Here is a 19,971-nt window from a genome sequence, read left to right as displayed (position 1 = left end):
TTACAAAATCATATTACAAAAAAAAAAAAACTTCCAAAAAGGAGAGGAATTAAATGGGTGCCTTGAGTATGTAATTCACAAGTTTGGACTCAAGTGTTCTGTTTGATAGCTAGTAGGGATGTAACTAGGGATGTCCGATAATGGCTTTTTGCCGATATCCGATATTCCGATATTGTCCAACTCTTTAATTACCGATACCGATATCAACCGATATATACAGTCGTGGAATTAACACATTATTATGCCTAATTTGGACAACCAGGTATGGTGAAGATAAGGTACTTTAAAAAAAAATAAAAATAAAATAAGATAAATAAATTAAAAACATTTTCTTGAATAAAAAAGAAAGTAAAACAATATAAAAACAGTTACATAGAAGCTAGTAATTAATCAAAATGAGTAAAATTAACTGTTAAAGGTTAGTACTATTAGTGGACCAGCAGCACGCACAATCATGTGTGCTTACGGACTGTATCCCTTGCAGACTGTATTGATATATATTGAAATATAATGTAGGAACCAGAATATTAATAACAGAAATAAACAACCCTTTTGTGTGAATGCGTGTAAATGGGGGAGGGAGGTTTTTTGGGTTGGTGCACTAATTGTAAGTGTATCTTGTGTTTTTTATGTTGATTTAATAATAAAAAAAAACAAAAAAAAAACGATACCGATAATTTCCGATATTACATTTTAACGCATTTATCGGCCGATAATATCGGCAGGCCGATATTATCGGACATCTCTAGATGTAACAGTATTAAACTTTACAAATGCCATAGTGTGTAAAATGAAGTGGCAAGAATGTTTAGGATAAACATACTTATTGTAATTGAACACACACATAATGCTATAATTTTCTAATTATACTACAAACATATTTTAAGTGCAAATAGTTGTGTCCACTGTTTTAAGCAAATATATAAAAACAACTTAAAGGAGCCATATGTAGGAATCTGGCCAGAAATGGGACTGCAATCACGGTCAAAATGCTGTAGTCCCCTCCCCCTCTCCCTGACTGAGGTTGCCAGATACGCAGCCGAATCCGGCTCGATCGACTGGGCTACTCCAAGGAATTTAAAACTTTCACTGCCTCTTACTAGGGGTTCATGTGCTGGGACCATAGTAGCGAAATAGACAAGCGTTTTGTCTATAACAAATCTCTAACCAATTTTCAAGAACAAGTACGTCCTGCACAACAAATGGCAATCATATGGTTATTGTCAGTACTATCAGAAAACAAAGACTAAAACAAACTACAACCAAGGCTAGCAATGGTTATACTGGTGAAAATAAGTATAGCATGCTTAGCAGCCTAATGTACGCCCAAAACTAAGGAGATATTTTACCAAGGTATACCTATAGGCTACTGTTTCAGATTGCCATATAACTTGGTACATATAGTCCACAATACGCAAACACGATTTATTTTATCATGTGGTTTGGCTGTCTCAGTACGTTTTACATTGCCATGATAACAGCCGAGCTAATGTTGGAACTAGGGCTGGGCGATGTATCGAATATACTCGATATATCGCGGATTTGTCTCTGTGGGATGTAGAAAATTACTATTTCGTGAGTATTCGCTCTCACGCAGTTGCTTTTAGCTGCGGGCATTACACGACAGGCTTTTCTCACTCTTTCTTGTCTCTCCTTCGCACAGAGAGATAAAACAAGCGCACCTTCTTACATACGTCACATACTTTCGCACGTCATATGCCCTCGCCGAGCAGAGAGGTAGCGGCGTGGGTAACGTTAACTGTGGCAGGTGGTGCAAGCGGAGCGGTACGAGAGAGAGAAGGTGCGAATCTGGTAACAAATGGAGGGAGAATAATTAATTTCCAAGAAAAACAGCACAGGGTCTATTGTCTGGCGGTGGTTTGGCTTCAAGCGGAAGATGTTGAACAGACAACCGTAATATGTCAAGTATGCGGCTTAAGGGGTGGTGATGTTTGATCTGGACAAGCGTACCAAGCTTCAAATCCCTGTCAGGGTGAATGTTAACATGTATCGTTATTGTTTTAATTAAAAATATCATTCATATTTAAATTATGTTATTAGTTGTATTTGTATAGTACTTTTAACAATACTGGCCCTTGCTGTGTCTGCTGAGCAATATTCTGGCCCTTGGGGGGGAAAGAAGTAATTGAGGGCTCCTGAGTGAGTCTATCTTATGGAAAATGTTTCGGAAACACACTTGAGGTCCCAGTCCGCCTCACGCAATCGACCCCTCTGCCGGCTCTGGAGAAAGTCCTGCCAAATTCAACAAAGTCATTTCCTGTCGGTAGGAAAATGACCAGGGCTAATTTTAGAGCAGGGTTGACAGAGCCACAAAGAGCATTTCCTGCTATCAGTCATTTATCGCACTGAACCTGCAGTGTCAATGAAAAATAATCATAGTGAAACATCTCTTTGGAATGGATACTTGTTAACTCTGCCTATGTTTTCAATTGTCTGTGACACTTTTTCCACTGCACAACACAGCTCTGTGTTTTTAAAGTAATAACGTCACTGCGATCATATAGTTCTTCCATAGGTTGGACATTGAAGAATAACTTAATATGCGGGACAAACGGTAGAAAATATACGGATGGATGGATATGACTAATATTGTTTTATAATGAAACTTTTTTTTATCAAAGCCTGATTTTAGTTGTAGAGTATTCATGCAAACCTCATCTTGAAGTGTCACACTTATTTTTATTTAGGGCCACAATAATGGCTACCCTCAGAGGGCCGCCTATAACAGTGAAGTGAATATATATATACCGTATTTTTCGGACTATAAGTCGCAGTTTTTTTCATAGTTTGGCCGGGCTCCAGTGCGACTTATGTTTTTTTCCTTCTTTATTATGCATTTTCGGCGGGTGCGACTTATACTCTGGTGCGACTTATACTCCGAAAAATACGGTACACTGTATAAACCAGGGGTAGGGAACCTATGGCTCTAGAGCCAGATGTGGCTCTTTTGATGACTGCATCTGGTTCTCAGATATATCTTACCTGACATTGCTTAACACGATAAGTAATGAATAATTCCGCTGATAATCACAGTGTTAAAAATAACCACATATCAACCAGACTCCAAAGCCATCAGCAAAACCATGCAGTACCAGTAGTCGCATTAATGGTAAGAAGTATTTTATTTATTATTGGTTAGCTTCAGAATAACACTGTTATTAAAAATAATAAGAAACCTATTATACTCTAAAAATATTGGTCTAACTTAAAAATGCACGCATTTAGTTGTATTCAGTATTAACATTTTTTATATGGCTTTTGCGGAAGTAAATTTTAAAATATTTGACTTTCATGGCTCTCTCAGCCAAAAAAGTTCCCGACCCCTGGTATAAACCCATAATAACCTCATTACATAATTGCCTATTCATTTGATTGTAACAGATTGATGGATAACTTGCCTTGAAATTAAAAGTGACAAGGAGTTAAGTTACCACCCAAAAACTGCTTTGAATATGTTGTCGCATGATCAAATAATGTTTTGAGAATATGCAATTGTATACAGTATATTTTTTCTGTCAAATTTGAAACAACAAATACATTTAGCCAGAAAAAGTGCTTTATTGATTATTATTTAAGTTAAGTTAAAGTTAAAGTACCAATGATTGTCACACACACACTAGGTGTGGTGAAATTTGTCCTCTGCATTTGACCCATCCCCTTGTTCACCCCCTGGGAGGTGAGGGGAGCAGTGAGCAGCAGCGGTGCCGTGCCCGGGAATAATTGTTGGTGATTCAACCCCCAATTCCAACCCTTGATGCTGAGTGCCAAGCAGGGAGGTAACGGGTCCCATTTTTATAGTCTTTGGTATGACTCAGCCGGGGTTTGAACTCACAACTAGAGATGTTCGATAATATGGGCCTGCCGATATTATCGGCCGATAAATGCCTTAAAATGTAATATCGTAAATTATCGGTATCGTTTTTTTTATTTTATTTTTTTTATTAAATCAACCTAAAAAACACAAGATACACTTACAATTAGTGCACCAACCCAAACCCCCCCCCCCCCCCCCCCCCCCCCCCCCCCCCATTCACACTCATTCACAAAAGGGTTGTTTCTTTCTGTTATTAATATTCTGGTTCCTACATTATATATCAATAAATATCAATACAGTCTGCAAGGGATACAGTCCGTAAGCACACATGATTGTGCGTGCTGCTGGTCCACTAATAGTACTAACCTTTAAAAGTTAATTTTGCTCATTTTCATTAATTACTAGTTTCTATGTAACTGTTTTTATATTGTTTTACTTTCTTTTTTATTCAAGAAAATGTTTTTAATTTATTTATCTTATTTTTTTTATTTTCTTAAAAAGTACCTTATCTTCACCATACCTGGTTGTCCAAATTAGGCATGATAATGTGTTAATTCCACGACTGCATATATCGGTTGATATCAGTATCGGTTGATATCGGTATTGGTAATTAAAGAGTTGGACAATATCGGAATATCGGATATCGGCAAAAAGCCATTATTGGACATCCCTTCTCACAACCTACCGATCTCAGGGCAGACACTCTAACCACTAGGCCACTGAGTTGGTATTTCCAGGCTTCCATGAGCGACATCTGACCCACATACCTTAAGTGTTACATCTGTGGTTTAAACTAATAGTTCTTGTTTGAAGTGAATATATATGTGTTACTTTTTTCTTAAAATATATCTTTTTTTTAAATTTAGTGCACATTAACAGCACAACTTGCATACATTGTGAGTGGATTTTGCTGAAATTTGATGTGTAGCGTTGGCATGATAGATACTTGATGACTGGTGGACCACGGACATTACATAACAAATAAAAATTTTAAAAAGCTAATTAAGAATTGATAAACTTTTGGTCATGGTCTGGATTACATTTTGAACTTGGACTTGCCTCGAGATGAATATCAAATTGGGTACCAAATTCCGTCGGTTGTACCAGGTATCGATTCATGTAAAATCAAACAGTGTCATATTTTGATACCTTTTGTTGGTGGTGACGTACCTTCCATTTGCAGACTAAACACTTGGCAAGGGAACAATCATTTAAGCAGCACTCAAAAAGGACCCAGCCAATAATGCTCGGTAGTAGGTTAGGTAAAGTAATAATGTTACATTTTCAATGCCTGATAGAAAATGTTCAAACATAAAGTAAGGCTACACTTTTCCAGAATGCACTAGCTTGATGCTAATTTACATTGGATTTGCCATATACAGGCTACTGATTAGCATAAGCGATTTTACAACTTTTGTAATGAAACTACAACTAAGATGCACATTACAATCAAACAGGAAATGATGCAGGAGCCAAAGGTAGTAGTAGCCAAATGAGGAGCCTTTTATACATATTATTAATCATTAAATATAATACACTTACAATATTAAATACTAGTATACTATATATAAATCAACAATGTACAATATAATAATTAAAGATGCATAAATTACAGTGACGTGCGGTGAGGTTTATGACTGGTGAGGCACTGACTTCATTACAGTCAGATTTACAAACATATGAACCCTAAAGAGTATCTTATTCACCATTTGATTGGCAGCAGTTAATGGGTTATGTTTAAAAGCTCATACCAGTATTCTTCCCTGCTTGGCACTCAGCATCAAGGGTTGGAATTGGGGGTTAAATCACCACAATTGTTCCCGGGCGCGGCGCAGCTGCTGCCCACTGCTCCCCTCACATCCCAGGGGGTGAGCAAGAGGATGGGTCAAATGCAGAGGACAAATTTCACCACACCTAGTGTGTGTGTGACAATCATTGGTACTTTAACTTAACTTTAACTTTACACATACAAACTGTAGCACACAAAAAAGCACATTTAATAAAAAAAACTTTATTATGGTCTTACCTTTACTTATAAGTGCGGGAACAGTGGTGTTCGTGTTGGAGGAATTGTGAATGAATGAAATATGAAATCCGTGCTGCAGTCTGCAGGTGTACCTAATGTTGTGTCCCTGCAGTCGTTCACGGCTCCTCCGGCCCGAGCAATGTTGTTTTTGCACTTTTTGGCTTCTTGTTAAGTGACTTTTTTTTGGGTGGATTCGGTCTTGCACGTGGAGGGTTTGGGTGTGGGTTGTGGTTGGTGTGGCGCTCCCGTCGGGGGGGTGCAGTCTGCGGCGGAGGTGCCTTAACCGGCACCAGGAGGCGGGATTACGCGAGCCTCAGCAGTGCGTCTTCGCAGCAGTTTTATGATCGCTCAGCACAAGAAATACGTTACTCACAACCTACATTATATACCTCAGCTAACTAAACTATGGAAATGTATAATATAATTCATATAGCAATACGGTCTCACTGCACAGCAGGCCAGCAGTTAGCCGAGTCCGCAATCCATGGTGAGGCACTGAGTGACGTGCCTCAACTGGCTGCTGATCACTGCACCGTCTCTTCTCAGTATTTGAACGGTAAATGTGAAAATTCAGCGATTTTGAATAAAAATAATCTAAAACTGGTGAAGTTAAATGGAAAATAACTTTATAGTATAATCACTGGATACATATAACAATTTAATTAATTTTTTTTCTTTTTACATTTTTTTTCTTTCCATGATGGCCGGTGAGGCCCCGCCTCACCTGCCTCTAGTGACCACACGTCACTGATAAATAATATGTTTATAATTGAATCGTAGTCTCTGAGTCGTAATTGAATCGTGAGGTGCCTAAAGATTTCCACCTCTGTTTTAAACACTTTTTAGGGCTCAGCAATATACTAGATGCAACTAAATTGCTAAGACTACTTCCTAGCATGGCAACACATGCGAGAAAGATTGTCTATATACACTACTGCTCTTTAATGTGTCTGAATTGCAACTGTATGCAAGCTTGAAACTGAGAAAGGTAATACGAAAACAGATATGACAACTGGACAGCACAGTTATGATAACCAGTTATTTAGATTGTATTTAATAATTATCATTAATAATACACACAAAAGTACCGACAATTGGTACCGTCAACAACAGGTATTCGATTCCCAGGTACCAGGAATTGGTACCGTATTGGTTCGAATGTGAATGGTAGCCATGTCTAGGCTTGACACTTAAAATCTGTAGAGACAGGAACTTCAAAATTTGTCTACATGAAATGTGAAAAAAAAAATATTTTCACAACTCTCGCATGTGAACACTTCTCATCTCTCCGTCCTCAGACTCTGACTGGCAGTCGCGCTCCACCCAGGTACACTTACGACCCCTCCATCTTCGCCTTCCGGTCTTTGAGCACAGTGCCCCTGTCTGAGGATCCTCCCTGCTGATGAAGAAACTGCTCGTTGAAAATGTCCCTCCTCTCCAAAAGAAAGACTGTTCTAAAACAGACCGATCCAACTATTGCACACTCAGGTATTCCCACCCTGTATCGATGTCACTTTGATGATTACTCTTGGGGGAATAATATGGCCTAACATTTCTAAAGGATATTTCAGGTTTGTATACATATAGCTGTACCTGACTAAATCCTGGTATTGGTAAAGAAAGGCACATGGCTTATGTCGCACAACAAATCACATTCATTTAGCTTTGGATGGGCTCAAGGGGAACGCTGCATGGACGACAATCAAATGGTTTCCAAAGTAATGTACAAACATGGTCACCCAATATCTTAATCATGTTTTGATGATAACGTCATATTTGCCTGCCTGGAAAACAACGTGTTATTCTTTGAATATGCAGGTGACGGTGAACTATACCAACACATATGACTAGTTATACCTAGTTGACCATTGATGTGTTTCTCAGCAAATATGTCACTAGTGTTAGTCCCCGTCAAGTATTTGTAGCCTCTTCCCTGCATGAACTCCACTGTGTTGCAGAAAGAGCCGGAAAGAGCGAGAAGGAATGAGTACAATAGTTTGCTGCACATTTGGCAAGTGTAACGGGTGTGCTGAGTTATGCATAGCCTACTTGTAGTGTGCCATTTTTATTTTTTCAATATTGTACCTCATCACTTTTTAGGTAGAAGAGGACCATTGGTAAGACGTAAAAATAGCCCAGTGTTTTCTAGACATGCTTTTCAATAGCATTCCTGTTGTGTCGTATGGAATCGGAGAGTTGCCAGCTGACCGTTGGATCGGACATGCAATGTCGCCATCATAACGACCATTTTCGCCGAAGTGAATGTAACATTGTGACAAGTTTCCGTTCCTTGTTACACTAAATGGATCAATAAATGCCCTGTGGCCTCTTGTTCAAGAGTGATTCTTATTTGGAGCAACATTTAGTTGAGTGCAGGGGTGCCCAATCTCGCCCCGCCGAGTCGTTTCATTAAAAGTTCAAGAGTTCAAACCCCGGCCGAGTCATACCAAAGAATATAAAAATGGGACCCATTACCTCCCTGCTTGGCACTCAGCATCAAGGGTTGGAATTGGGGGTTCAATCACCAAAATGATTCCCGAACACGGCCACCGCTGCTGCTCATTGCTACCCTCACCTCCCAGGGGGTGGAACAAGGGGATGGGTCAAATGCAGAGGGTAATTTCACCACACCTAGTGTGTGTGTGACTATCAGTGGTACTTTAACTCTAAAGTGGCTTCCCAAATGTAATACATTTTCATTAGAGCTGGAACTCTTTGGGCACCTCTTGATTCAATTCCAGGGTGACTATTCAATTCAGAATTGATTCTCGATTCAACATGTTTCTCATTCTACAGTGCATGTGGAAAGTATTCACAGCACTTTTTCCACATTTTGTTATGTTACAGCCTTATTCCAAAATGGAATTCATCCATTTTTGTCCTCAAAAATCTACAAATATGCCACAACGACAATGTGAAAATGTTGTTTTTTTATTTATTTGCAAAGTTATTGAAAAATTAAAAAAATATCACATGTACATAAGTATTCACAGCCTTTGCTTAATACTTTGTTGATGCACCTTTGGCAGCAAAAACAGCCTCAAGTCTTTTTGAATACGATGCCACAAGCTTGACACACCTAACTTTGGGCAGTTTTGCCCATTCCTCTCTGCAGAACCTCTCAAGCTCCACCAGGTTGGATGGGAAGGGTTGGTTTTCATCCAGGATGTCTCTGTACATTTGCTGCATTCATCTTAGTCTAGTCAGGGAGGTGACGAAGAACCTGATGGTCACTGTCAGAGCTACATCATTCCTCTGTGGAGAGAAGAGAACCTTCCAGGAGGACAACCATCTCTGCAGCAATCCACCTATCAGGCCTGTATGGTATAGTGACCAAACGGAAGCCATTTTTGCCAAAATGCACCTGAAAGACTCTCAGATCATGAGAAGCAAAATTCTCTGGTTTGATGAGACAAAGATTGGACAATTTTGCGTGAATGCCAAGCGTCATGTTTGGAGGAAACCAGGCACCGCTCATCACCAGGCTATTACCATCCCTACAGTGAAGCATGGTGGTGGCAGCATCATGCTGTGGGGATGGTTTTCAGTGTCAAGAACAGGGAGACTAGTCATGATAAAGGGAAATATGAATGCAACAATGTACAGAGACATCCTGGATGAAAACCAACACTTCCCATCCAACCTGGTGGAGCTTGAGAGGTGCTGCAAAGAGGAATGGGCGAAACTGCCCAAAGATAGGTGTGCCAATTAGCATGTGGCATCGTATTCAAAAAGGCTTGAGGCTGTAATTGCCGCCAAAGGTGCATCAACAAAGTATTAAGCAAAGGGTCTGAATACTTATGTACATGTGATTTTTTTATTTTATTTTTAGTACATTTCAGAAATAAAAATAAAAAACTTTTCGCATTGTCATACGGGGGTTTGTCTGTAGAATTGTGAGGACACAAAATAATTTATTCCATTTTGGAATAAGGCTGCCACATAAAAAAGATGTGGAAAAAGTAAAGCGGTGTGAATACTTTCCGGATGCACTGTATATTGTTTGGTAAATAAATTATAACAAAACCTTTTCAAAACAGGTTACAAAATCTCCTCTTCACTGCTGACCTATGACTTTTACGCACAGAACTGGCCTAAACATTTTTTTTTAAATGTATTATCTTATTTACAAAAAACACATGAATGTTTATCAATCTAATACAAGAAAATAGAACAACAATAATTAAGATATAAGTGTACAGAGCAATTGAGAAGATATACAAATACGTGTTTGAGAACAGACATTTTATTTATTTCATAACATCTTTTTAAATAAGTTTTGAAATCTATGAAGTGTTAGGTTATATCTATTGGTTTGGATCCTGTGGACACCTTTTGAAAGCATATTAGTACATATTTTATACACCATACATCAGTTTTGTAGTCTGCAAGATCATTTCATTTATTTCTGGGAAAATGTGACCAAAACACAGGGATAGTGTGACAGTGTGAAGGACTTGCATGTTTTATTGTCATTTTGAGGTTTTGGACATCTATCCATCCATTATCTACCGCTTGACCCTTTCGGGGGTCACGGGGTGGGGGTGCTGGAGCCTATCCCAGCTGCATTCAGGCTGGACAAATCGCCACCTCATCACAGGGTAAACATAGACAGACAACCTTCACACATTAGGACCAATTTAGTGTTGCCAATCAACCTCTCCCCAGGTGCATGTCTTTGGAGGTGGGAGGAAGCCGGAGAACTCGGAGGGAACCCACGCAGTCACGGGGAGAACATGCAAACTCCACACAGAAAGACCCCAAGCCCACGGAGCGAACCCAGGACCTTCTTATTGTGAGGCACAATGCCTGGTTTTGGACATGCTCCCATAAATTCATTAAAAACCTCATTTTGGTCTGTAAATATGAGTAGTTACAGTGGAAAAATGCACTTCCTGTTTACAGATACCGAGGAAGGATAACATCACTTATTAGTAAAGGTGTCCTGATTCGACCTTGATATTAGATATTGGTCCGATATCAACAAAAAAAAACAAGTATCGAATTATATCAGCTGGTACAATACTGGTACGCGTGACAGATTTTTGGTTATGCTGATTGTTTACTTTTGTTTCCCTGATTTTCTGTTTGGTTTCTATGGTATACAGCCCCTTTTACTTTCTGTTCCTTGCCCTGCCAACACACCTGTTCTTTGTTGTTAATTCGTTTTATATAGTTCCACCTTGTTTCCTCCTTCACTTGCTAGCTCATTGTCTATTGTGGCTTCATGCTGTGTGCACTAGCTATTTTTTTGCAAAACAATCCTGCACCGTCCTTCATTTGAAATAACTTGTTACCTGCACATCGCCTGCCGCCCCTGCATCTTGGGGTCACTCTGTCCGCAACCATGCAAAAACATGACAAAATGTCTTCCAATGAGCAAACAAGGTTGGTCTTGTATTTTAGTGAAGTTATTTACAAGAGGTAAACATGGTGGACTATCGGCTATGAGGAGCTCAGCTAACAGCCACACAAGCGAGACACTGTAATAAAAGTCCTGAACAAACTAAATGTTTAGAACATTTCTAAAACGCCACATTTTTCAATACAGTAGTACCCCAACTTACAAGCTCAATTGGTTCTGTGACAGAACTCTTAGCTTAAAACACCTTTTATCTCAAATCAACATCGCACGTTGGAATGAATTGTAATCCTGTCCCCAAAACAGCACCATTTTCACATGCCTTTTAAAAAGAAAAAATATTTTTAAATTAAAGTATTGCATTAAAACACGAGACTGTATACTAACACTTACAGTAGTTTGATTAAATAATGTAATGTACAGTATTTACCATGGAGAGTGGATTTTTTTTACAGTATTTCCTTCCACACAATCAGCTGCTTTTCCATATTTTCATGGATAAATGCTGTTTAGATATAATTCTAACATTCTTGACTCATTCTGCTTCAGTATGGTGCAGACGAGCAGTGATATGCTACGATTGTTTCGCCAAGTTAGCGACACGTTTTCAGTCAATTCTTCTTCTCAGCAGTGTCCTTCACGCTCACTTTCTTCCTTCCCATAGTTGGAAATACAACGTTCCGTTCATCTTTACCTATAAGCTAATGCTCGCGAGTAAGACCAGATGTTTTATTAGAATCGTGCAGGCTTCACTGTGACTTTTGCTACGCCAACTAATGGCGGGGATTCGTGTAACTTTAATTTTTACTTGCAACTTAGAGCGTAACAATTAGCCAAGAGACAGCGCTTATCTCAATCACTTAAGTTGGGGCACTTAAGATGAGGTATTTACAAGTATCAAATCATTTTAGGTGCATATTACTTCAAAACAAAGTCACAAAGGCAGAAGCATATTAGAATGTATCCAGTAACAAACGAGTCCGCGTCATTTAATTTACTGTGTCATGAGCTTACGTAATGACTTATTGTGGCCACTAGATGTCGACAAAACACAAATTAACACTCCAATTCAAATGCATAAATCTGTCATAAGCTTTGCTTCATAACTACCATTTTTCTCTGAATAATTTGACTTGCTCAGGCCTTTAAAAACATTCTACCACTATAAAATAATAAATGTTTACTATGAGACCATAAGGTTAGTGTTCTTGTTCTGTGTGACTAATTTCACTTCATAAAACCTTTTCTAAAATTCCACACTACAACATTTTTAAAGTATGTAATACTTGAACTTCCCAAAAAGGGATTATCTATCTATGATTCCTGCTAATATATCGGATTACTATCGGTATTGGCCAACATTTAAGGCCTCAATATCGGTATTGTATCAGAAGTAAAAAAGTTTTATTACGACACCCATACATGTTAGGCTATGAGGTTATTGGGCGCTGTCAGCTACACAACAGCCAAGCACACAATAGCACACAAGCTAGTCCAATATTGCAGTCTAAAACAGGTTAGTGTTTTTATTAGGGGTGTAACGGTACATGTATTTGTATTGAACCGTTTCGGTACGGGGGTTTCGGTTCGGTTCGGAGGTGTACCGAACGAGTTTCCACACGAACATATTAAGTAGCCGCCTAAGCTAAAGTCTTAACAAGCTGCTCCGCTTCATTCTGCCTTTCTCTGTCAGTCATCTACAGCAGTGGTTCTCAAATGGGGGCCCGCTTACCCCTGGGGGTACTTGAAGGTATGCCAAGGGGTACGTGAGATTTTTTTAAAATATTCTAAAAATAGCAACAATTCAAAAATCCTTTATAAATATATTCATTGAATAATACTTCAACAAAATAAATGTTTAGAATTAAGTTCATGAATCCAGATGGATCTCTATTACAATCCCCAAAGAGGGCACTTTAAGTTGATGATTACTTCTATGTGTAGAAATCTTTATTTATAATTGAATCACTTGTTTATTTATTTTATTTTCCAAATAGTTCAAGAAAGACCACTACAAATGAGCAATATTTTGCACTGTTATACAATTTTAATAAATCAGAAACTGATGACATAGTGCTGTATATTACTTCTTTATCTCTTTTTTTCAACCAAAAATGCTTTCCTCTGATTAGGGGGTACTTGAATTAAAAAAAATTTTCACAGGGGGTACATCACTGAAAAAAGGTTGAGAACCACTGCTCTACAGCACGCAGCATTGTCCCACCCACACAACCATCTGATTGGTTACACGCAGAGCGGTAACAGCCAATCAGCAGTGCGTATTCAGAGCGCATATAGTCTGCTCCAGTGTCATGATGAGCAGGTAGGTGTTTAGCAGGTAAGCATCAGGCAGCGGACTCTCCCCAAATTATAATAAACACCTCCCAGTCAACTACTAGTACCGTTGACGTTCTAGAAACATTAACGGCAGCTTCAGCTCGCTCGCAGTCCTGGCTTGAGGTGAAGGCTAATTAGCTTTTAGCGTAACGTTAGCTCATTTTGCAGTGTGTGTGTGTGTGTGTGTGTGTGTGTGTGTATGTGTGTGTGTGTGTGTGTGTATGTGTGTTACGGACAGCAAAGCCCTGTCTGTCATTTCACTTTACCCTTTTCTGTGTTGATTGAGCTGTGTTGAAGCAGCAAAGAAGGACATTATGTTAAATGAAGAGTTTCTGTCTCTGATAGTTGATATAATAATGTAACTGCATCATTAACCCTACATGAACTCCATGGTGTTCAGGGATGAATAGTCTCTCCTATTGCTATTGTACCGGTACTATTTTTTTCAGCTATAGTTACATTAATCATTAGTAATGGAGCAGCCTAGTTTTGAATGGCAGGGTCCCTGCTATCACATGTTGATAAAAATATAACATTTACATAATAAAAATCAACTACAGGCTTCCCAAATGCTGTAATAAATTAAGCATGATGAGTTGACTTGAAACTGTTTAATGTTGCACTTTTTAGATGTAGAAGAAAAGTTTTGTCATTTTATTTAATCTGAGCAACAACTTGAGGCAGTTTAATGTTGATTAACGTGGGCAGAATTATTATAGTGTTCCCAATGTTAAAAGGATAAAGCCATTGTTTACAAATTTGGTAAATAAATAACCAAAAAATGTATATTTTGTTTTCTTACTGTACCGAAAATGAACCGAACCGTGACCTCTAAACCGAGGTATGTACTGAACCGAAATTTTTGTGTACCGTTACACCCCTAGTTTTTATACATATCGTTGTTTTGTGTGAACAACTTTGGTTGATCAAGCCTTCTCTAACATTAAACACAACAAAACACAAAAAATAATTAGTGCTGACATCGGCAGCACAGTGGTTAGTGCTTGGAGTTTGTATGTTCTCCCCGTGACTGTGTGGGTTCCCTTTGGGTACTACCTCCAAAAACATGCACCTGGGGATAGGTTGATTGGCAACACTAAATTGGCCCTAGTGTGTGAATGTTGTCTGTCTGTGTAGGCTCCAGCCATCCCCGCGACCCCGAGAGGGACTAGCGGTAGAAAATGGATAACGTTGATAATGTATCGGATCAATATCTGTCTCGTACTGAGAGTGAAAAAGTTGAATCGGGACACCTCTGAACTTTTTGCTCTTCATCGGCGGGGCGGCGTGGCGAAGTTGGTAGAGTGGCCGTGCCAGCAATCGGAGGGTTGCTGGTTACTGGGGTTCAATCCCCACCTTCTACCATCCTAGTCACGTCCGTTGTGTCCTTGGGCAAGACACTTCACCCTTGCTCCTGATGGGTGCTGGTTAGCGCCTTGCATGGCAGCTCCCGCCATCAGTGTGTGAATGTGTGTGTGAATGGGTGAATGTGGAAAGCGCTTTGAGTACCTTGAAGGTAGAAAAGCGCTATACAAGTATAACCCATTTATCATTTATCATTCATCGTGTCTCCCAGGTGTAAGACAGGTCTTCTTAGAGGAAGTGTGCCAAAGAAAAGGAAAGCCATCACCATGGAAGTGAAAATGCACCTTATAAAAAGCCCAGAGAGTGGAGAATTGCCCACCAATATTGAACATCAATTGCTCCATTATGTCTGACTTTACTGTAATGCAACTTGGAGCAACTGTATTCATAAACAATCTTTTGAACCACCCTTTTGTTCTCTCCAATCTGAGGACAGTTTGTCTTACATAAACAGAATTATGTTGAGACCTAACTGACCTTATGTACGTAAGTGCCCCTAATAACCCCTAACGAGGTGGCTTAGGCCCACGATTGGCCCTGTGACCGCTGCACTGAGTGACCTCGTGTCGGCCGCACTTGATTACCAGTCCCAGTTGTGGCGTGTATGAGAACGAGGACTGCAAGGTGTGGAGCCAAGACGGTCGTTAATGAATGGGTCATTGCATCACATCACAGCGCGCGGTTGTGTACACACTTTTTTTTTTGTTTACACTTTTTGTACAATAATTACAACTTCAGCAGAAATGACACACAAACAATGAAATGAAAGGAACAGCAGTGACAGCTCAAATGTCTAACAATGTTTGACTTCCAAACAACAAAAAGAGAACTTGGAAAAGGTGTGTGCGCTGACACACAACTCTGCTTACTGTAGCTTGAGTCATTATCAGCTTGTGTTTCATTCAGTAAGCCATCCAAGTGTCCAGATGGTCAGAAAAGCTGCTTCCCTGCGCTCCCTCCCTGCTGTACACTCTCCTTTTGGAGGGAGGGGAGTAATGACTGTGATCAAGTGGAGCCAAAGAGGGGAGGGATACAGATTGGATGTCAGGTGGTTTGAAGTGTAAGAAGAGCCGCCAGAGACTAAAAACGTTGGGGAGGAAAAAAAGCTGAATTCACATCAGTTCGATCTTGCGCCACCATTTTGTGTGTTTTCTGCTTGGAAAAAGACAAGAGTGGGACTGTTGTGTGCTGGGGTGAAAGGGGTCAGTGGGCGTGTCTTGATATCAGTTGTGCTTCCTCAGACGATATCACCAAAGTACAATCCAAGTGCCTTGCTGAGTAATGCAGCGGGAGTGTGGAGGATGGACGTCTATTCCCTTAGTAGCCATACTTGTCATTAAGGTGGGTGCGGCCATCTCCAGTTTGACCTAAAAATGATGAACAGAATCACTTGAACGTCCACATATATTGAAAAAATTAATTGGAAATAACGCTGGAATATTTAGAACAGTGATTCTCAAACTGTGGTACGTGTACCACTAAAAGGTACACAGGCTGCGTCTAGTTGTATGTCAAAGAATCACTTGATTAAAGTCTAGTTTTATTTTTCTATATTCAAACTGTGTGTAATATTAATACATGTAATATTAAATATACTTGTTAAATAAAACCTCTGCCTTGTTTTTAAAACATACTGTACTTAGGGCTACTACCAGTGTTGGGACTAACGTTACTGTAACACCATTAGTTTTGACGGTAACTAGTAATCTAAAGCATTATTTTTTATATTCAGTAACTCAGTTACCGTTACTACATGATGCATTACTGCGTTATTTTACGTAATTTTTTTATGTAGTATCGGCTTTAAACAGAAGATCTGAGTGTGTTTTATTGAAGCGCTGCGGTGTCGTCCTTCTGTGTCACAAGGAAAAGAAGAGGCGTGCTTTCTGTGGGTGGGGGCGGGGCCTCCCATACCGTAGTTGAGGGGCGCAGGGGAGACGTTCCTCCAGGGCCGATGTACTTCGGGGCTAACAACCTTCACTTTACCCGGAAGTGGGTCTTTACAGCTGAGGGTGAATGACGAGGCCGGCGGTTTGTTGCAACTTTGTGACTTTATTGGACGCAGCCATCCACCAAGCTAGAGCACCTGCACGCACTCACTGTCGCCGTTCCCTCACCTCTCTCGCCCACTCACTCACTGACGTCACTCACCTCACATGCTGTCATATCTTAAAGGGCCACACACACACACATGCCCTACTCTCATAATAACTTACAAGACATCATGGCGAAGCCAGAAGTCGAGTTTCTTAACATGGAGACATTCTCAATACTTTTCTTTTGTCGAGCACAAAGAAAATAACATTTTAGTTAAATGTAAGTTGTGTCTTGGATCAAAGATCCTATCTACTTAAAGTTAAAGTGCCATTATGTTGCAGCTATTTAAAATAGTTTTGTCAATTTGTTCTGGCCTGAAATAAATTGGCCCTTTGAAACATATCTTTGTCTTTGTTTGTTGTATGTAGACCACATTGCTTTCTGAGTTCAGTGATGCAAATGCATGTCAAGTTGATCAACACATTGTATTATTCTCCAGTGCAATAACAGTACTGAAATGAAGGCTAAAAGGGCATTAATGGGAGCTTAAAAAAAAGAAGAAGAAAAAAAAGTAACTAAATAGTTACTTTTCACAGTAACGCATTACTTTTTTGTGTAAGTAACTGAGTTAGAAACTGAGTTACTTTTGAACTAAAGTAACTAGTAACTGTAACTAGTTACTGGTTTTCAGTAACTAACCCAACACTGGCTACTACACTACTGTATTTTAATGTTGGTCACTCATTATGGTGATACTTGGTGAAAAACCACTGATTTAGATTATTAAACCAAACAATGTACAGAATGAAACATATTTCCATGTATTTTACAAGTGACTCAGCTTGAATTTATTTATTGTGTTGTGAATTAACCATTTATTGTTTACTTATTTTATATTTGGAGCATTCAACCAAATAGATGCAATTTGCGTCCCTGGGAAAGAAAATGTGTAGAGCACTACTGTACCTCAAATTAAAATACCAGTAGAGTGGAAAAACAAGTTGCCTCTATATTGAAGCTATTATCATATATATCTGATGTAGGACACCGAAAGACTTGCAAAGTTTGCGAGTAAATAGATATGATTAAAATTGTATAAATCTCACCGAGATTCCCGAGCCATTTTAAGAGATAATGAGGAAGCCAGTCACGTCACACGTGATGTAGAGGTAGGAACCATTGATCCCTTCCCACCAACAACAATGCAAATCATGCAGACTTTGTGAGAGCCAACAACGATTATTTTGTGAAAAATGATGATCCAGAAACTTATATTTTTCATCCTTAATATGAGCATGATCTACAAGTTTTAGAAGCTCTGCTAAACAGATCCAGCTTTAGTGAAACACTAAGCATCATGTAGCAGTATTGCTAAGCTAAACAAAAAATACAAACTACAAACATAATAAAACAATCGCTTACTGTACAACTTCTGCTCTCACTTTGATGACGACTGATAGGATATCTTCTCGTTTAGATAAAGAATTAATCATGAGCCACACGAAGGGTTAAACGGGAAAAGTCTCCCTGCAGACACTGTATTTGGGTACAAATTGAATGTCACAGATGAACAACTTCTAGATGTATGGCTAAAGCCTAAATCCTCCTAATATCCAGAAGAGAGGCATGATTTATAATCGAGAATAACTTTGAAAAGCCGAGACGCGATGATGCAGAAGCAGCAGGACATCGCGGCCAGCTCACAGTAAAGCAGTAAAGGGCTACTTAGCTGTGTGTTATCAATCTGCCGTTAAAAAATAGTTTGTCTGCGTTAGCGCTTATAATAACAACATCGCTAATATTTGGTTAATATTCAGGTCACAATATGTGTATATAGTATTGTTGGCGGGTTTTGATGGTTATTTAGAGGATTTTGTGGGTGGAATAGAGAGCCCCCATTGACGGACTATATATGTATTTACGACTTAGAATGCATAAAAAAAAAGAAAATGTAATATATAGTAATTATGAATGATAGACAGCACATCTTTCTCTAATGTTTTTGTATTTCCATTGTGACTGATCTGATACTATGGTCAGAGTGCAGAACTGTTCCTCCAGTGACGTCAATCTACGGAATTTACTGAAGACGTTCGGAGCGGAATTCTTCAAAATTGCTGACTGATTTGTAGCATTTTGTGATGGTATTTTAACATACTTTGAGGATTGTAAAGACAATTAGATGTGGTTTAATGGATACAATGAAAATCAATCAAACATATAAATTCAACTTGTTTTTCCACTCTAGTGGTACTTTAAGAGTGTTTTGAGATAAGGGCAGTTATGCTTAAAGTTGCAGGCAAACTTTTGAATTACAAGCATCTCCGCCATTAGTTGGCGTAGCAAATGTCACACACAGTAAACCCAGTTAGATCCGACCAAAACATCTGGTCTTACCCGCTAGTGTTAGCCTATAGCTAGAGATGGATATAACTTTGTAATGAGGTATTTTAGATATAACACAAAGTATTTGCTTGGTCACCTATAACACAAAAGCTAAACTTTAAGTTTTTCCAAATAGCATAGTATACACTGATTGACTGAATTGGTTATAGCATCTTAAAAGTACCAAATGTATTATACAACATACTTTTATTTTTGAACTCAAGTTGCACCATTCAGATCCTCTGCAGGCCCCAGGAAGACTAAAAGCAAGTTCACACTTCTTTATCGATTTTTTACTAAATTTGAGCACAATTCTGTTACATATTTTTTCTTATGTTATTTTTTAAACATACTTTTTTGTAGTTGTTGAATCACTGTTTTGTGCTTAGTGGCTCGTAGCGTAGATGCCATGTGGATATATTTCATGTATTTGCTAATTTTATGCTAAAAATATATATATATACTGCTCCTGTTACTCTAAAAAAGTTATCACATGCGGAACCCTTTCCTAAGAAAAAATAGAAAATGTGAAAACGCACATTTTAAGCATGGGGGGCCAAAAGGGACAAAATTAAGTAAATAATAAAAAAATGAATCTTTGGTCAAAGAATTCAACAAACAGGT

At 38.9% G+C, this 19,971-nt stretch overlaps 2 protein-coding genes across 3 annotated transcripts in view; one reads left to right on the top strand and one right to left on the bottom strand.

Moving 5' to 3' along the window:
- The window catches only part of LOC133611568 (uncharacterized), a 40,621-nt gene extending 32,423 nt beyond the window's left edge, over nt 1–8,198 (top strand). For both annotated transcript variants that reach the window (XM_061968467.1, XM_061968466.2), the window contains one exon: nt 7,160–8,198. In XM_061968467.1, coding sequence (XP_061824451.1) covers nt 7,160–7,264 — 105 coding nt within the window. In that variant the 3' untranslated portion in view covers nt 7,265–8,198. The remainder of the gene's footprint in view (nt 1–7,159) is intronic.
- Nucleotides 8,199–15,750: 7,552 nt separating this feature from the next.
- slc4a1ap (solute carrier family 4 member 1 adaptor protein) overlaps nt 15,751–19,971 on the bottom strand; it is a 21,881-nt gene continuing 17,660 nt past the window's right edge. Inside the window, exon 14 of the mRNA XM_061968463.1 lies at nt 15,751–16,292. Within this exon, the coding sequence (XP_061824447.1) occupies nt 16,243–16,292 (50 nt within the window). The 3' untranslated portion in view covers nt 15,751–16,242. The remainder of the gene's footprint in view (nt 16,293–19,971) is intronic.

Source organism: Nerophis lumbriciformis, linkage group LG08 (assembly GCF_033978685.3).
Source record: "Nerophis lumbriciformis linkage group LG08, RoL_Nlum_v2.1, whole genome shotgun sequence".
Taxonomy (NCBI): domain Eukaryota; kingdom Metazoa; phylum Chordata; class Actinopteri; order Syngnathiformes; family Syngnathidae; genus Nerophis; species Nerophis lumbriciformis.
The sequence above is the reverse complement of the archived record's forward strand: the minus strand, read 5'-3'. Positions and strand labels throughout refer to the sequence as shown.